Raw genomic sequence first — 20,433 nt, forward strand, 5'->3', positions numbered from 1 at the left:
GGAATAATCTAGGCCACGGTTCTTAACCTTAAAGTCCCTGACATTGTAAACAATACAGGGAATAGCTTTCATGAGATTTTTCAAAGAGGTATCTGACCATCAAAAAGCTAACCATTAAAATAGTCTAATCGGTACTTTTCACAGATAATGAAACTGTAATGGGGAGTGGGGATTAAGTCACTTGGCCATGGATACTGCTGTTAAGTATCCTTGTTTCTTAATTCCCAACTTTTTCTTTAATCATTCCAGTGGAAATAACAGTCAAAAAACAATTCCCACCAGTTGTTTAAGGATCATTTGTCGTTCACTTAAGACATAGCCTCCTTAACAAAATATTTGCTCCAATGTCCTAAGAAATTTTTCAATGGAAATGGAGTACTACATATGGTATATAAAGTAACATATGCACAGGAACTCCAGAAGGAAAATGAAACTGTTTATCTTCCCCTGCCTTGTTCTGCCCCCACCAGCCCCCCTTTGCCACATTTCTTTTTCATCTTGTCTTATGTTCTAGTCATGGCCTCTGATGAATTTGATTAGAATAATTCAATCTTTTGATCATTCTCATTTTTTCACTCATTAATTAGTTTGAGCAGTATTTCTTGAGTGCCTGTTCTATACCAGGTACCATGCTAGGTCTTAGGAATAGAATGGCGAGCAAAATTGACAGTTCTTCCTTCTTAAAGTTTGTAGTCTTAGAGGAACTAGTCAGGGAGTTTTGCAGAACTAGGCTCCCTGCAGAGGTGCCAGCTTATTTAAGGGTCTCAAAGAAGGCCACTGTGGTTGGACAGAAGAGCAAGGAGAGAGAGAGATGTACAAGAGGAGGCTGGAGAAGGAGGCAGGGGCAGATCATGTAGCTACTTGAGGTTAAGGTAAGTAAGAGCAGTGGGGAGCCATGGAAGGATTTCAAGCAGGGGGATGGCATGGGGCATTTTAACTGTTTGGCTATTATGAATAATGCTGCTGTGAACATCTGTGTACATTTGTGTAGTTTTTTAAGTAAGCATGTTTTCATTTGTCCTGGATATATGTTTAGGAGTGGAATTGCTATGTCATTTGGTAACTCCATTTCACCTTTTAAGGAACTGCCAGACTGATTTCCAAAGTGGCTATACCATCTAACATTCCCATCAGCAATGTATGAGGGTTCCAATTTCTCCACTATTTTGCTAACGCTTGTTATTGTCTTTTTGATTTTAGCCACCCTAGAGGGTGTGGAGTCGTTTCTCATTGTGAACCCCTTGCCTTTTCCTAGCAAGGTTTTTAAGCCTGGCATTTAGGATTCTCAGTGTTCTGGTACCAGGCCTTTTATCTATTTTGTTTGAGTCAGTGACTTATTATTCACAAAATACGCCCTATACTTTCCAAAACTCTTTTTACAAATTTCTGTGTGTGTGTGTGTGTGTGTGTGTGTGTTGGGGGAGGTGGGAGGGGGTACTTGTGATTTGCAAAGGCTTGAGCTGTGCCTTGCAGTCCTTCCTTAAAGGCCCAGCTGAATTTCTTTCTCCTGCATTTGAACACATCGAGCCATGTGGAATAGTTGATATTTGACCATTTTACCTACAAAACAGCAATTTCAAATGGTTCAACTTAATGTATTTCTTCTTTTCTCTAATCCTCAAATTATTACCATTTCCTTTGAGTTTTTTCTCCTTGTTTGTACCTCTCATGGTATTATTGATATGCTTATGTGGTATAATGCCTGTTATCGGGCTGAAATCTCAAGGGCAGAGGCTGTTCTGTAATCTAGTATTTTGTACATAGTCAGGGTTTGGTAATTGTTAAAAATTTTTTAAAGGTATATGTGCATTATACAGTGAATCAATATAGACAAAGATGAATCAGTATAAACATAGTACATCAGTGTAAACATAACTGAATACAAATGCAAAGGTGTTGGAATGACTAGACTTATTGAAAGGAATCAGTAAGAATAACTTAGGACTGGTTTATTGTGGAAAATGCACCTTCAAGATAAGTTTGAGGTGGTTAAAAACCAGAGTTGGTCAGAAGAGAAGACAGTTTGGAGACTAAATTAAAAGCTATTCAGAGTGGAAACAGAGAAGAGTCTGATTCTCATGACCAGTGGCAAGGAACAGGTTTGTCTGGCTGGAGTGAAATGTAAACTTGAGCTAGAAGTAGGTATGTTGGAGAGCCTTGGCACTCTGAAAGCTATTACGAGATTTAATTTGATTTGGAGGCAGTTGGGTACCAGTAGACGCACTTTCATCATAATGAATACAAGTGCTACAGGATTGTTGGAGTGATGCTTGAAGGACATTATTCTTGTAGATTTGAATATTATATATTACAAAGTGATGAGACTAACATCCCTGAGGGAATCCAGTTATGAGCTGATTCCAGCTTTTTTCAGCAAAAGTGTATTGAGCTAGAGTGAGACATGAAAATGGGAAATAAAAACCATATTCAGTGAGAAAGAAAGGAAGGGAAGAAGAAAAGAAAATATAAACTGTTTCTTGATGGAAATGACTTCATACAGTTGGAGTGTCTATCAAGTTGGGGTGAACAGTTTTGGGAAAGGTAGTTCTGTGGAAAACATAATAGGCAACATAAACATTAATTTTTACTCATATTTTTCCCAGAGAAAGGTTATTTCTGATGACATAATTAGGTCTCTTTTGGTAGGACTGCCATGTCCTTTTTAGTACTTTTCAGAACTTTTGAGCTTTTTTTTGTATAAAAAAAATTTATATTATATTATCAATTTCAAATTGGAAATCTTTCACTTCTATCAGTATATCCAAGAGAAACTCCTTTGATGACTTTTATTCTCTATGACTGTATTAGTCAGCTCAGGCTTGCATACAAAGCAATACTATAGACTTGTGGCTTAAACAACAGAAATTTATTTCTCACAGTTTTAGAGGCTGGGAAGTCTGGGATCAAGGTGCTGGCCGATTCAGTTCCCAGTGAGGACTCTCTTTGACTGGCTTGCAGGTGGCTGTCTTCTTGCTGTTTTCTTACATGGCCTTTCCTGCTGTGTGCTTACAGAGTCAGGTAGGGATGGGGGCAATGATAGGCTTTCTCTCTTCCTCTTCTTATAAGGCCACTAATCCTATTGATGTTAACTTATACCCCACCCTTATGACTTCATTGAACTTTAATTATCTCCTAAAAGCACTGTCACCAATTATAATCACTTTGGGGCTCATAGTGAGCTTCAGTGTAAGAATTTGGGGGGGGCACCATTCAGTTCATGGCAACGACAGACTTCATTTTTAAATTGCATCCACAGTGCCAACACACATGCCTTATAGTGGGAAAAATAATCATTTTTCTAATACTTCTAACATAATGTTGTCCAAAAGACATAATTCCTTATTTTGTGAATACCAGGTCTTTAATTGTAGTTCTTGCTGTCCCCTCCGCTCCCCCGGTAAATCTGTGGGTGCAGTCACTAGGGGACATTTGTATTCTGACTTGTAATATGTCACAGCTGAAAGTAGTATTAATGAGAGGTGAAACAGCAACTTTGCTATTATAATTTTTAAATTTCTGCAGCTAATCTTACTTGGGGTGGGGTAATTTCTGTGTAATAACACTCATTTGTCATAAATAATTACAGCTAATATCGATACTTACACGTGGTGCTACATTTTTTTAGACGCTTTACATATTTTATCGTGAGCAAGATAGGGAAACGATCTGTGGTAAAGGATCTTGGAATAGTAAACAATAACAAAGTGTCTGAGAAGAGGAGCTCGTAGATGAGTAAATACAATACAGTGTTACAGGTATTATGATAGAAATATGTACAGTGTACAGGGAAGGAAGAAGTCATGTTTACAAGATGGATGGGCAAAGAGGGCATGGAAGTGTATGAAGGACATTAGAGGCAAAGACAGCAGGGTTAAGCAAGGTTAGCAAAGGTGCAGATGCATGAAATAGCTAAAGAACTTAGAGAATCTGCAAGCCATTCCCAATGGGTTCAGATGAATAAGAGCTCCAGCTAGATGTGTAGAACAAAGGCCAGATCATGGAAGACTTCAAGTGTTGTGCTAAGGAGTTTGGGCTCGATTCTGTTGGCAGTGAGTAATCACTGAAGATTTAAGCAGGGAATGCAAGTTAAAACCACAATGAGATATCACCTCACACCTGTTAGAATGGCTCTTATCAAAAAGACAAAACATCACAAGTGTTGGTGAGGATGTGGAGAAATGGGAGCCCTGATAGACTGTTGGTCAGCATATAAAGTGGTACAGTCGCTATGGGAAACAGGATGGAGGTTCCTCAAAAAATTAAAAATGGAACTACTGTATGATCCAGCAGTTCGACTTCTGGATATTTATCTGAGAAAAACGAAAGCACTAACTGAAAAAGATATGTGCACCCTCATGTTCATTGCAGCATTATTTACAATAACCAAAATATGGAAGCAACCTAAGGGTCCCCTGATGGATGAATTGATAAAGAAAATGTGCTACACACACACACACACACACACACACACACACACACAAAATGGGATATTATGTAGCCATAAAAAGAGGGAAATCTTGTCATTTGCAACAACATGGGTGGATCTTGAGGGCGTTATGCTAAGTGAAATAAGTCAGAGAAAGACAAATACTGTATGACCTCACTTATATGTGGAATCTGAAAAACAAAAACCGAACTCACATAGAACAGATTGGTGGTTGCCAGAGGCAGGGGATTAGGGTAGGAGGGAATGGGTGAAATGTGAAGGTGGTCAGAGTACTTCTGGTTATGAAATAAAGTCATGGGGATGTGATGTACAGCATGGTGACTATAGTTAATAATACTGTATTGTATAGTTGAGAGTTGCTAAGAGAGTTGATCTTAAAAGTTATCATCAGAAGAAAAATTGTAAATATTTATGGTGATGGATGTTAACAAGACTTAACTGTGATTATTTCACAATATATACAAACATGGAATCATTATGCTGTACACCTGAAACTAATATAATGTTATATGTCTATTATATCTCAATTTAAAAACAAGTTTTAAGCAGAGGAATGATAGGATCAGATCTGTTTTTGAAAGATCACTTTGGTATTAGTTTGAGATGATATATTGGATGAGTAGTTGAGGGAAGAGGTGTCGAGCTAAGACAGTAAAAATTAGGATAGAAAAAAGGATGCATTCAAGAGATGATAGGGAGGTAGACTCTACAGGACTTTGGATTGATTGGATGTGATTGGCTTGGGGAAAAGATAGTGATGGTTTAGAAAAATCACTTGGTAAGTGGGAGTGTTGCTGAGCACTGCCCAGGGCCTAGCTAATATTTTCTAACCATAAGTTTTAAATGGCCCCAATGTGAAGATTTATTCCATTAGCGCAGGAGAAGGTAGATAGTTATTCAATATATTGATCTGAATTTAGGGATTAGTTAGGGAAGTGGTGGTCAGTGGATAAGGATATAAGGATACTGAATGTTTGGCGAGAGAGAGTATAAAATGATACTGTGTATTCCAGGTTGGATGGGGAAGGAAGTGAAGGGGGATAGAGAGAGCAGTAAAGCATGAAGGATAATAATGGCAAATGGAGGAGTTGAGGGATGAGTTGTCACCACCAGGTTGAAGATTAGATGAAGGGAAAGTTAAGAAAGTGAGATATTTGGAAAGAATAGCATCTGTGGTCAGATATTGGTTTCCTTAAGTTTAAGATTACAAAGGCTGGGTAGTTTCCAGAAATGATAAAGTACAGTGTGTGACTACAGAAGCACATTGCTAAGGTGGGGATATAGATGAGGGATGTAGGAAGTGAGGAATTTTGAGCTAGGTTGTTGCTAGTTTGCCCTTATGGGCATTAAAATTCCCATGATGAAGGCACTTTTGGAGTAGAAAGAAGCTTTAGAGAAGAAAGTGAGCCAGATTAGAAAGTTCTTACTGAGTGAGGAGGAGTAATTAAAAGGTGAGTGGATGATAGTTACAGAGAGGTTTTATACCCAAATCCCGTGAACCTCAGAGGAAGAAGGCTTTTATATATGAAGATGGAAAAGTAATACTAGTGTAGAAGCATGAGAAAGGAGCTGGGGAAATGCTGGCTTCACCTTTGGGCTTTTTAGATGTGGGACAAGAAAGTTTTCTCTAGAAAAGGCTGCAGCAAAGTGGATTCCTGGAAGGAGATCTCAGTTGAAGCAAAGAGGTGGAGGGGAGAATTTGGTTGAAGATGTAAGAGAATTTATTCAGTATGGAGTAAAAAGTCTAGTATAAAGGTTAGGAAAAGTTAGGAGCTGAAGGAAGACTTGGGCAGGGAAAATGGATGGAGAAAACACATAGTCGGACTAGAAGGTCTGGCATTTTTGAAGAAGTTCAGGATGACAAGGATAGCAGGAATGTTTGGATTGAAATTTATGTAGTGAAGTTTATGGGCCTAGGAAAACCAAAGTGGCACTGGTTACTTAATGAGATTAGCAGACTGCAATCTTTGCTCTGAGTTCAAATGCCTTGCCAATTACAAGATTCTTATTCTCTAGCAGTTTATCATTTAAAAAGGAGGAGGCTGTGTAACCAAAGAGCTCTAGTCTAATGTGGAAAGTGTTAAGTGCCATTATAGAGTATAGGCAGAAGTGTAGTCGACTGAGAGTTTTGTTCCAGCTGGAAGACCTAGGGAAGATTTCTTGGAAAAGCTAGCCTTTTAACCGGGTCTTAAAGTGTAAGTAAGATGTTAATAAATAGATTGGGATAAATGGGCATTGTTTTTGGAATGGCATGAGCAAAGGTATGAATTCAGGGAAATATAGAGCTTGTTTGTGGAACAGTTCATAAAAGGTCAACATAGAGAGCTTGACCTCAAGATGAGCAGTGGGGAAATGGAAGAGAGCAGTGGAAATTAGGTTGTATTATTGTAGTAGCCATGGCGATCACAAGCATGCATAGAGCCCATATGACAGGAGAAAAATAACTGCTGATAAGAACTGCATTCTGTGGCCACCTTCAGTCTGAGTAGCCACTTCATGTTTATACCAGAACTTTCAGGGGTTCTGGTGGTGGTGGTGGTGCTGTGTGTATTTGTGTTTGCTGTAATCACAAGTATTCCCACCCTTGTCCCCTCCAGCCCCTCATTGCCTGCCTGGAGTTTAAAACCTTTTAGTGCTTATTCAAATACAACAGTGTAGATCACAATATCTACCCATGTTTATGTGTGTCTGAAAAGAGATTAATAATTAAAGGCTGTTTTCCACACTTTTGCTTGGAAGACTGATTCTTTGAGACTGCAAAGTATTAGTTGCAAGACCTGATTTTGCTTGTTATTTTATTTCTCTTAGATTTGTTTATTTCATACTTTGGCTCTCAAGAACTATTTGATGTCTTAATGGTACATGCTATAATATTCCTATCGATACTATTATTTTTAGGTATACACTACCCATAATTCCAAATTGTGTTTTATTGCCTTTACATGTTTTTTCTGTTTTCCCAGAAGGTCATATACATAAAAAATAGTACCATGCATTTCAGCTTATTCAAAATAGACTTTGTGAGGTGTTGATTGCTGTAACGCTTAAAATTGTGTTTGGCTGTACAGAATAGAAAACTCCATTACAGTGATTTTAAAAATTGAACTTCATTTATTTTACATAACCAAAATTCCCAAAGTAGGGAGTTGTTGGTGTAGATTCAGCTGCTCACCAGGAAAGGACTTTATGCTCTTTTGTGTCCTTCACAAGCCAGCATTTGCTCATGTTTACAGGATGGCCACAGTATATCCAAGCTTTACGTTCTTGGTCCAGGCAAGAGAAAGTGGGAAAGGTTAAGGACCGCCTTGCTATTTCTGCTCCCCTTTATTAAGAAAATAAGAGGCTTCCATAACAATTAACAAACCGGCCCTTAAATCTCATTGGCCAAAATTGTGTCACATTGTTTCCTAGACATAAGGGAGCCAAAAAACAAGCATGTCATCTTGGGCTGGCCACAAACTGTCCTCACTAAAGTCAGGAAAGAAAGGGGTGTGTATATATATGGAGCAGGCAGCAAACAATATCTGTTAGAGCACTGTGCCTGAAGTTTGTCTGTTTTACTTGTTATTTTAATGCACATGGAATTTAATTACTCAGAAATTGGTACAGGAAAAAAGGAAGAAATCATTCTCAGCCTATCAATTTCTCTTTCCTTGCATTATAAAACTAGATAATAGAATTCTTATGACTGCTCCTTTGTATAATATAGATTCTTGGATACAAAAAAAATTACCCAATTATACTTTGAAATAGTTAATAAAATAAAGAGATGTTTGTATTTGAAAAAACAATTTTGAAGTGTTCCCAGTGGAATGCCATTTTCATTCATTTAAGTGAAGTGACAGTTTATTTTGGGGGAGATGATTTTCACATTGTATAAATACATAAAAACATATTGTAGATAGCATGATCTTATACATGGAACACTAAAAACTCTACCAAAAGAACTGTTAAAACTAATAAGCAAATTCAGGTTAAGTTACAGGATACAAAATCAACATGCAGAAATCAGTTGTTTCTATATGCTAGCAATGAACTTTCCAAAAAAGACATTAAGAAAACAAATTCATTGCAATAACATCAACAAGAATAAAATACTAAGGAGTAAAATTAACCAAGGCGGTAAAAGACCTGTATGAAGAAAACTATAAAACAATGATGGAAGAAATTGAAGAAGACACAAATCAATGGACAGTTATCCTATGTTAATGGATTGGAAGAATTAATCTTGTTAAAATGTCACTGCTGCCCAAAGTGATCTACAGATTCAATGCATTCTACATAAAAATTCTAATGGCATTTTTCACAGATAGAAAAACAATCCTAAAGTCAGTATGGAACCACACAAAACCTGAAATAGCTAAAGCAATCTTGAGCATGAAGAACAAAGCTGGAGGCATCATGCTTCCTAACTTCAAACTGTATTACAAAGCTATAGTTATCAAAACAATATGGTACCAGCATAAGAAAATAGACACATAGACATTAGAACAGAATAGAGAGCCCAGAAATAGAACCACACATGTATACAGTCAACTTGCCTTTGAAAGGGCACCAGGAATGCACAGTGGGGAAATGATAGACTCTTCAATAAATGGTGTTGGTAAAAATAGATATCCACATGCAAAAGGATGAAATTGGACTCTTGTATTACATCACACACAAAAATCAACACAAAATGGATTAAACATTTAAAAGTAAGACCTGAATCTGTAAAACTCCTAGAGGAAAACATAGGGAAAAAGCTCTTTGGTGTTGGTCTTGAGAATGGTTTCTGGGATTTGACACCAATAGTGCAGACAACAAAAGCAAAAATAAACTATTGGGACTACATCAAAAACAAAAAGTTTCCCTGTAACAAAAGAAAAAATAAAACGAAAAAGTGACCTACCGAGTGAGAGAAAATGTTTTCAAATCCTATCTCAAGAGGGAAAAAGTGGACATACTGATCAAAAGGGACACATTTTCAGTTATAAATTAAGTTCTGGGTACCTAATATATAGCACGGTGACTGTAGTTAGTAATACGGTATTGTATACTTGAAACTGCCAAGACAGTAGATCTCAAATTCTCTCACCAGGAAAAGAAAGGTAACTCTGTGAGGTGATGGATGTTTCAGTTAGCTTAATTGTGGTGATCATTTCACAATGTATACATATGTCAAAACATGTTGTACACCTAAAATATACACAAGTTTTAGTAATCAAACCTCAAAAAGCTGAAAAAACCAATAAAAAAATGAACTGACAGTTTTTTGAGGGGAGATGATTTTCACATTGTAAAAATAGTTTAGTAATCATTATACACAGGTTTATGATGGACAAATTTTAAAACAAAAATATGGTTCTTAAATATTATCACAACCTCAAGGCGGATTATTGCATCAGAATCTAATGAAAAAGTTTTGACTTTTCATGTGAGGGAGACTTTTAATATGTTGGGAATGAAACTTTAGAAAAATATATTTTTTTATCAGAACTTTAAGTTTCAATTCAAAGTGTCTGAGATTTTTCTACCATTGATTTTTCTTCCTTAAATAATTAAATCTTTTTACTGATAAAAGGAAATGATGTAAATCATTTCAGTTTGTGGCATAGGTATATTGTCACTATAATTTTTGGCCGCAGGGCATGTGGGATCTCAGTTCCCTGACCAGGGATTGAACCCATGGCCCCTGCGGTGGAAACGCGGAGTCTTAACCACTGGACCGCCAGGGAAGTCCTGTATTTTTGAATTTAAGAAACATAATACATGTTAACTATATACACAGGCACTGAAGTCGATTTTAAGGAAAGTAAAGACACGGTCCTCCCTCTTGGGGTATTTAAATTTTAGTTGGTGAGACTAAATTTAGATACCTGAGATCAGTAAACAGTAAAAGGCAGCATGTGATCAGGTATCAAAAGTTCTATAAGAATTTAAGAGAATAAAAGTAACTCTAGAGTGTGATTCCTTATTGTAAAGGAAGAAGTGGATATTTAAGACAGGCTTGTTAAAAATATAGCATTTGGTTTGGTGGAAAGGTACAAGGTACAAAGACAGGCTCAACTTTCCATCTTCTGCTCATCCAGCACTGTCGAGCTATTTGTAGTTTCTCAAGTGTTCTGTGCTCTTTGATAATTCTGTACTTCTGTAGTGTTTTTTGTTTGTTTTTGGAATTCCCTTACTTGTTTGTCAGCCTGACAATTTCCTATCTTTCAAGACTCAGTTCAGATATCACCTCCTCTGTGATGTCTTCCCTGAACTTTCCTGGGTAGAGTCAGGTGCTTTCTTTTCTTTTCTCCAAGTTTGTAATCATAGTCCTTCTTTCTCTTTCTCTTTCTCTCTCTCTCTGCCCTCACCCCACCCCACCCCGTGTGTGTGTGTATGTAGTTAGAGTTATCACATTGCACCATTATCTACTTGTCTGCCTCTTTCACAAGCTTGTGAGCTTTATGAACATGAGGGTTTTGCCATATTTATCTCCAAATCATAGTGCCTGGTGTAATGGTTTTGCACATTGGCCTGATCATTGGATGAATAAATGGATGGTTGGATAAAAAGAAAGAATTAACCTTGAGTGTATTCATGAGTACTGGGGAAGCCTGTCCAGAGGGAATGTGGATGGTAATAATACTTAGCCCTATTCTTACCACTAGAGCTTGCAATTTATCAGTATTTGGAGGTAAGATTGAATAGGCAAAGTAGGACTGGTTGGCAGTGGAGGTTTTAAGAAATAATAGAGTTAATAAAATTTCTGAAATTGGTTTTTAACACGCCCATTTTTCAAACACACTGTGCTTTTGTATCTTGTAGTGCTTCCACTTCTCATTCAGAGAATTCAGTGCATACAAAATCAGCTTCTGTTGTATCATCGGATTCCATATCAACTTCTGCAGAGAACTTTTCTCCTGATTTGAGGGTACGTATACTGTTTCTAAGTTCTAGTGAAGTATTTTCTGTTAGCTGTTTGTGGCCACACTATCAATATAACCTTTAACTAATTAAGAAGGAGACACTGATGGAAGTCTCAAAGACCTGAGTCTTTATGTAATATCCCAGAACAGGCCATTCTTATTTATTTGTAAAAGAAAAATGTGTAATTCATCTCTGGGTTTGATATCTTTAAGATAATTAATGAATTTTGTTGTGATATAAAAGATTTTCATGAATACTCCCATAATGCTTTACTCCCAATAATAGCTGATATTTTTTGAGTACTTACCATGTGCCAAGTATTGTTCTAAGTGCTCTAATGAAATATCTCTTGTAATACTTTTAGCAATTCTGTGAGGTAGAAATTATTACTGCCATTCTACAGATGACAGTAACTCAGAGAGAGATTAAATAACATGTCCAGGGTCTCATAGCTAATACATTTAGTTGTCAGTATTGCAGCTCATGTAGTCCAGTTCTGGAGCTAAGTCACTTAAATACTGTGCTGTAGTTGCTACATACCTCATTATAGTATGTAGGTATTCCTCTATTTATTAAAGGTCTTGTTGCTATGAAATTAACCATATCAGTGATATCCTGTAGCACTTTGTACATTTTTGGATTCATCTGCTTTTCTACTGCTGATTGTCTATGAATGATGGGGAAAATGAATTTCATATGTGGTGATGACCTTTAAACCTTACCTCAAAATCTTTTTATTCTGATGAAGTGACTGCCTTCTCAGTGGCTATACTTTCACAATTTTAACTAAAACGTTGTTTTCATTAATGAAGTCATTTGCTGTTGAGAATATATTGAGACTATATCTTTTTCATGTATTTCATTTTCAAAACCAGAATCCAACAAATGTAAGAAGACAGGTTAGAAGTGTGTGTAAAGGCTTCTGCTTATTTGCCATTATCTCCTGTGAAATGTCATAAAATACTAAATTGGGTATAGCAGGACTTTAAACATTGCTACAAATGATAAACATTTATCTTTATAATCTGAATATATGTTGTGCTGGTTAAAAAGGCCTCATAATATCATTAGCTCTTATCTTGAAGCATAGCATACATTTAGGGCAGGGTTTATCATTAATAATAGTGGATATAAGTCCACTGTTGCCTTTCATTAATATATTACTATTTAAAAATACATATTTGATATATGTATCTAACCTTGGTTTAGTCATTACATTAATAAAAATACATTAAAGGCCTCTAGGCCTTTTGATAATTTTGAAATTTTTTGGCCTACTTCTGGTCAGATTTTATTAGTTAAATACATCATTGTTTTTAACTTCTTGTGACTGATAAAGAACTCATTAGGAATGGGAGAAATGTCGCTTTTATTTCTAGCCTGTGCTTATATTATTAATATTATATTTTACCTGCTGTTTCTTGCCTAAAATATGTTAAACTATGTGTGTATTCTTGTGAGGGTTAGCTTAGTTAAACTACTTAACTAGGCATGGATGTGAATTGAAGTACATTGTAGGATGCTGAAAGGAGGCCTCCACTGTCAGCTTCTCTGTGTGCAGACCCCCTTTATTTCCTCAGGATGTCATGTATACCATAATAAGAGTGACTGGCTTGCACTGGGACAAAATAAGGGTCATAATGTTAATCTGCAGACTAACTATTATAACTTATTTCTTACTTTTATTAGGTAAAATTTTAATTTTAGAACAGGTTTAGATTTACAGAAAAAATGCAGAGATACTACAGAGTTCCCAGATACTTGACATCCAGTTTCCCCTATTATTAATATCTTACATTAGTATGGTACATTTGTCAAAATTAATGAACCAATGTTGATACATTATTATTAACTAAAATCAATGCTTTATTCACATATCCTTAGTTTTTACCTAATGCCCTTCTTTTTGTTCCATGGTCCATCCAGGATACCACGTTGCATTTAGTAGTCATGTCTCCTTAGGCACGGCACCTCTTGGCTGTGACACGTTTTCAGACTTTCTTTGTTTTTCATGAGCGTGTTAGTTTCGAAGAGCACTGGTCAGATACTTTGTAGAATGTCTGATGTTTTACCCATTATTAGACTGGGATTATGTCTTTTGGGGAAGAAGACCACAGAGGTGAGGAGCCATTTTCATCACATCATATCAAAGGTACATACTATCAACATGATTTGTCACTGTTGATGTTAACGTTAATCGCTTGGTTGAGGTAGTGTTAGGTTCTTTCACTATAAGATACTCTTTTTTCCCCTTCTTATCCTTATACTGTACTCTTTGAAAGGAAGTAACTATGCACAGTCCCTGCTTAAGGAGCCCAGACTCTACCTTGTTAGAGTGGAACACCTTTTATTTCTTTTGCATGAGAGATTTGTCTCTTCTCCTTCATTTATTGATTTATGCAATCATTTATTTATATCAGTATAGACTTATGGATATTTATTTTATATATTACAGTCCAGTACTACTTTGTTGCTCAAATTGTTCCAGCTCCAGATTGGGATTTCTTTCAGTCAGATCTTGTGTCCCTTTGACATACTCCCATCATTATGGTGTTTTGCTGTTGTTGTTGATTTTCTTGTTTGTTGTTTGTTTATTAGCTCTTCCTTACTTTCTGTCACTGCAAGATACTCCAAGCTCATCTTGATACTTCCTGCCTCAGTCCTAGAATCATCATCCATTTCTCAGGGAGCCAGATTTCTTTTATTGGAGAATGGTATTAGAAACCAAGATCTGTGCACTACGTGCTCCCTCCCTTCCTTCCTTCCTCTCTCCTTCCCTCCCTTCCCAAAAAAAGGTAACAAAGTACTTTTATTCTCCTTCTGAAGCAAAAGATCATTTGCATACATCCTATTTGGAGATAATGAGTCTGGTGATCATATATGTAAGTTTGTCTGGAGTAGTCTTATTTTATGCTGTTGTCTCTTCAGGTTTTACATTAGACACAAAAATGTCCTGAATTACTGACTCTCTTAGCACTAGGATACTAAGGGAATCTGTTAAATTTATACATCAGGTCCGTGACTTAAGGAATTGTCCCCATTAGTGCCTTGTCAATTCAGCATCTTTCACAACTTCTTGGGGCCCTCAGATAATTTTTAATAGACAAATGAAGAGACAATTGTTAAATGTTAAATTAAGGAGAAGATGGTTTTGGGCAACCAAAGGTTAACCATACTTTCCACGGTAGAGTGCCTGAAAGGACAGAGAAAAAAGGAAACTAATGTGTTTAGGCTGACTGTTTTCCTGTTTCCTCATTTTAAAAGATATCCTTGATTATTAGATACAATCTTTACCTGAATCACAGTCTTTTTTTCAGTTGTGGAAGGGAAATGAATGAGTAACATTTAATATCATTTAAAAAACGCAGCCTGATTTCAAATGTATGTGTAGGGTGGAGGAAGAACATACTTCTAAGAATTGAAAAAAATGTAGTGTGCTACCTGGATAAATATTTATACATGCTTATCTCATTTAACTTTCACAACAATCCTGTGAGACAGATATCACTACCCCGTTTGACAGGGAGCAACCTGATATTCAGAAGAGCTGAATTAAATCATGTGCTTAAAGGCACACAGCTAGGTGTTGCCCTTTTATTGATGTTTGGTCTCAGATTGGTCATATTCCTGTACAGCACATTATCCAGAGAGACTATTCTCCCAGGATTTTGTTGCTAAGTTTTTTCAAATGTGAAGTGCGATTTTCTTAATTAAAAGGAATAACTTTAACACATTTTTGAGGTAGCAATAGCAGTTTTCAATATTCCTTAATAAGTGAGAATTGCTTTTCTAATTAATCATAAAAGATGGTTTTTCTAATAATATCTGATCTCTCCCCCTTCTCAATTTTGTTAGTTATGATATTTTGCTTTTATTATGTATACCTTTAGTGGCTATAAAATGGTAGTGTTCTAGTAAATTATAGGTGCAACTAACTGCAGACAGCTATGGTGTTCTTTGACCATGGTTTGGCTCTATTTATGAGATGAGGGGCTTGGTATGGTAGTTTGAACATCATCTCACAGATGATTTGAAGTTGTTTAACCTCTAGGCTTTGAGTTCTCCACGTAGCCTCACTGTTTATCTCTGCCCTGAGCCTCAACATTTTAGAAGCTCTGTTAGTAACAACTTTTAAATAGAAGTGTAAAGAACACAATGCATTGAAAAGCGAATCCTGCTTCATTAAATATATTAAATCGAATTGTATAGGTTTTCTGCTGTAGGCACCATGAAGTGACACTTTCCTGAAAGGATAGTGTTGTAGTGGAGTAACAGCTGTGAAAGTTTCTGTTATGAATTTCTTAGTCAAGCAAGATTCTTTGCTCCTACATCAGTAAAGCAGAATGGAAAATCACTGGGGGTAGTGGACTATTCTAGATATCTTGAACTTGTATTTACTCAGGTGGAATTCTATTTGTGGTACTTTTTCACCCTGTGAGCCTTGTTTGTTGTGGAAAAAGTCATATACAGATTTAATCCAGTAGATGTATTTCTAAAAAGTTGAGCACAAACTTAGGCTTGATAAATTGAATCCTCAGTGACATTAGTGTTTTCTCTTTGCTTCATTTATTCTTCACTTGGTAGTGCAGCCTATTTAATTTCATTTAAAAAACTTAAAATCCTTTCGTATAGAATTTTTAATAAATTATTTTAAAATAAATTTGCAATTTTTAAAATCAGACTTTCTTTAATAAGAACATATTTTTAAAGTTTGACAGTGGAATTAAGAACCTAGGGAACTTGTGTTTGGTTGACTTATTTGCTCACTGAAGACTAAAATCCCATGAAATACAGGATTTTAAAATTCAAATGCACAACTCTATTTATAAATAGTATAAATTTTAATTAGTATAGTATTTATACTATTTAATAGTATAAATAGTAATTAGTATAGCATTGGGCTTTAAGCGAAGTATGTTCCTTAAATGGTGGTGATTAAAAGATAAGTTAAAAGTCAGGCTACGCAGTATCCCCTTTCCTTTGTTGATGCCTGTGATATGGTGCTTATACTGATGTTTGTCTACAATTCAAAATCAAATATTAAAATGAAATTGTATTCTGTGTTTTTTATCTCTATTTTAGAAGGCCTATTTTATCTCAGAATATATATATATATATATATATGTATTTATATAGTTTATATATACATAAATATATATGAGATAAAAGTTACAATATTTTGGGTTTTGTTCTTAACCATCTGCCCTTGAAATATTTAATGGGCTTAAATCAAGCAAGTGTGATTATCCTTTCAAAATTTGTGTTATATTGTTCATATTTCTTTATGAACCAGAGGTCAGAGATAATAGGATTATTTCTTATCTAGAGTGTGTACATGAATGTAATATTGACATATTCTGTAGGTATGCAAATCTAGTTGGAATGAGTTAAGGCTCATAGAGCAGATGTTAGGTAAACAGAGAACAGTGTCTATTATACATAATTATTTCAATAGCCAGAGCAAAAACTGATTGAAGTTAGCACTTATTATGATTAATACCACCACCCCGCATACCAGCATCAACTCTTGAGAGCCTAGGAATTGAAAAGAACATCTTAGTGAAATAAAGGATACCCACCAAAACTCCACAATAAGCCTCATACTTAATGGGAAGATGTTAGAAGCATTTCCTTTAAACTTAGAAACATGATGATGATTTCTATCACCACTTTTATTCAACATTATGCTAGAAGTCCTAGCCAGTAAAATAGGAAAAGAATAAATAATATAAGAAATGAAAGGAAGAAACAAAATTTTATTATTTATAAATGATTGTATATACAGAAGGCTTAAGAAAAATCTATATGTACACTACCAGCACTGGTGCTGGATACAAGATAATTAAAAAAAAATCATGCTTCTGTACCTTAGCAAAAATGTTCAGACAGTGTGATTTAAAAGATATTCTAGTCACAAGAGCAACAAAATTACAAAGTCTAATAAAAGATATGTAACAACCTCATGGAGAAAGTTATAAAACTTTATTAAAGAGCCTAAAACTATCTTAAATATGTAAGTAGACACAAAAGCCTGGGAATGTCAAATATTTTCAGTATGTCTGTTAACTCTATATCATTGCAAACCAGATTCAAGTTTATCCTGAAGAACTTGGCAAGCTGATCCTAAAATTTATATGAAAAGGTAAAAAGGTCAAGATTACTTACGAAGAAAAATGAAGAGGGGGGGGGGATACAGTTAGTCAAATATAAAGCTAAAGTAATTCGAACAGAAATAGATGAATGAGACATGGCAAAGTTCAAGAACAGACTGATATTTATAGGAACTCTGTATTCATCTCGGAGAAGTGGGAAGAATGAACTATTTGGTAATCAGCACTAGGTTCGCCATATTGGGGGAAAAAAAGTTGGGTTCCTAATTCACACATACGCAAAAATTGAATTCGTTAAACTAAGCACTTAAACTTGAAAATCAAAATTTTAAAATTTTAAAAGAAAATACAGTATCTTTATGACTTCTGTCAGGAGGGAATTTTAAAATAATACCCAAAAATATTAACCATAAAAGAAAAGATTAAAAGAAAAGATATAAAAAAACAAATTTTAGAAGTTTCATTTATAAAAAATAAAAACAAAGTTTTATTGTGCTAGAAGGGTAAAGACCTTTTCCTGTTTATCTGATTACTGTTCATCTGACCTCTCTCAAATTAAGCTCTACAAAGGCAGGAGCCTTGGTTATTTCCCTAGTGCATAGAATAGTGCCTGAATCAATGTGACTTAAAAGCTATTTCACACTTGTGGCCAGTTGCAAACTAAAGCTCCTTGGGACACTGGGAATATTTGTCCTCTCATTTGCTGTATTTAATTGGTGGAAAAGTTTGAGGAGCACTCCTCATTGACTGAAACTTGAAACCACCTGTCAGCTACATCTGGGAAACTAAAGAAGGAAATTCTGTGTTTTATTCATAGTTCCCGATAAAATCTATGCATTTATTCACTAACTCACTGCACTCTCTTGAAATTTCCTGAGTGTTCCGGGGAAAAAGTGTCCAGTAAGACATGGCCTCTGCCAGCATGAAGCTTAGACTCATGTAGTGGAAAAGGAGGTAAGCAGATCCATGATTATTATATGATAGGTACTATGACAAAGGTATATCTTGGGAGCAGAAAGGGCAGAACATTCTAAAGCAGTTTACATTATAAGTAAATAAAGTACTACTACATTTAAACATACTTAAAGAAAAAACTTGGAGGGCATTTACAAAAACAAGAATTTAAAGAAAAATAAACTTTCTGGAAAGAAAAAGAGAATATACTATAAGATATATACAGATAAGATATATCTGTTGTCCTGTCTTGTATCCTTAGAGCTCCATATTTGGAATGTGGGAAGGTACCCAGGAAAAGTGTTTTGACTAAATCAGTTGCAGAGAATGAGAAATACGAAGTTACTTTCTCTTTTAACAGAATGTCATATTTTGAAAAAAATGCTCATTTCCCCTTTACTTTCCATTGTTAACAGTCCCCTAGTTCTTACGTCTGATAGGCTTGTCTTTGTCTGATGCAGCTAATGCACTACCATAAGGCTAATCTTCCTCTGACATCACTTTCATATGTGATACCCTGTTTAAAAATTCTTCAAGGGGATCCCCGTTTCTTACAGTAGTGAGTGCAGACTTCTAAGCCTTGCTTTCAGGGTTCTTTGTGATTGATCCCATCACAACTATCACACTGTATCTCCAACTGTCCCCAAGTGTAATCCCACCCCGATAGATAGGGATTCTTCTTTTAGTCCCTTACACAATATGTGCTCATTCTCACTTCCATTCATGATCACTCACTCACGCATCTGGAATGTACTTCTGCTCTTCAGTGAAACAAATCATGGTCAGCCCGTTTATCATAGACTCAGTCCCATCTCTGACCCTTCTAGCTCATTATGATCTTTTTTTTTCTGATGGGAGATATTTAGATAAAAATCAGAGAGAGAACAATGTTGAAAAAACTTTGAAGTTATATGAGGAAAATTTGGAAGAGAGACAGTCACTAATTCACTTCCTTCATCACACTTGAAAATATTCACAGTTGTCTCATTTCCATGCTTAATAGAGAAATGACTTCAGACCACACCTTCATGATTTCCATTTTACTGAAACTTTTCTCTCCAAAATTACCTGACTCATATTTGTAAAATTTTGTATCTTTTATAATAACCTTGAGAGTTTTTTTTATTATAAAAGTAGTACAGTGTACTAATTTGTGGGAAATAGAAATAGGATTAAGGAAAAAATAAAAATCACCAGTGCCTCTACTACTCTTACCATTACTCTTAGTATTTGGTACACAAAACATCTTCCTTAAAAGTTTTACGTAGAACTTCTACAGTTATAAGATTGGGTATCAGTAAAAGCTCTTCAACTCTACTCACCCCAAGTTCATGATGTCAGCAGTTGGCTAAGCTATAGTAAGTAGGGTCTTAGATGCTATACTGTTGTATAGCATGTTTATTGGGTTTGTAATTATTTTGATGTGATTTGCAGATTATATTGCAGATATTATTAACCCCTTTAAGGGTTAAAAGAATAAAAGCTCTGAATGTGTTAAGAGTTTTAGTAAAAGGAGCCAAATAATTATAATAGAAACATATATAGAGATTATTAAAAAATTAGAATGTATGGAAAAACTGACAAACATAAAAGTATATTTAACATAGTCATGATGCAACAGGAGTAATAGTGACTATATTCAGTTGATAGTAAGGAGATAAGGAAAAGTGTTTGTGCCTGAAGTATATTTAATTAGGTGGAACACTTATTAAAATGATCCTGATTCTGGAGTAGAGAATGTTTCACACTTCAAAGCTAAGCATAGTAAAAGTGCTGCTGATATCACTTCTTTTACAAGACAGAGAGGGTTCCACATAATTATCTTTATATATGCAGAAAAGGCATTTAATAAAGAGTATTTGACCAAATTTAGCCTGTTTCAGGTTTTTAGAACTTTTAATTAGAAGTGAATAGGTAAATACTTTTTAAGCACTGTGCCTAATATTAAAACATTAGAAGTAGTCCCATGAAAGAACAAGACAAGGTGCCTACTATCATGCCTGTGTTACTTAGCATTCTTTATAA

At 35.4% G+C, this 20,433-nt stretch overlaps 1 protein-coding gene across 4 annotated transcripts in view; it reads left to right on the plus strand.

The window, feature by feature from the left end:
* The window catches only part of MTMR2 (myotubularin related protein 2), a 108,664-nt gene that overhangs the window by 27,140 nt on the left and 61,091 nt on the right, over nt 1-20,433 (plus strand). For all 4 annotated transcript variants that reach the window (XM_068555093.1, XM_068555094.1, XM_068555090.1 and 1 more), the window contains one exon: nt 11,243-11,348. In XM_068555093.1, coding sequence (XP_068411194.1) covers nt 11,243-11,348 — 106 coding nt within the window. The remainder of the gene's footprint in view (nt 1-11,242; nt 11,349-20,433) is intronic.

The sequence above is a fragment of the Eschrichtius robustus genome, chromosome 11, assembly GCF_028021215.1.
Source record: "Eschrichtius robustus isolate mEscRob2 chromosome 11, mEscRob2.pri, whole genome shotgun sequence".
In the NCBI taxonomy this organism is placed as follows: domain Eukaryota; kingdom Metazoa; phylum Chordata; class Mammalia; order Artiodactyla; family Eschrichtiidae; genus Eschrichtius; species Eschrichtius robustus.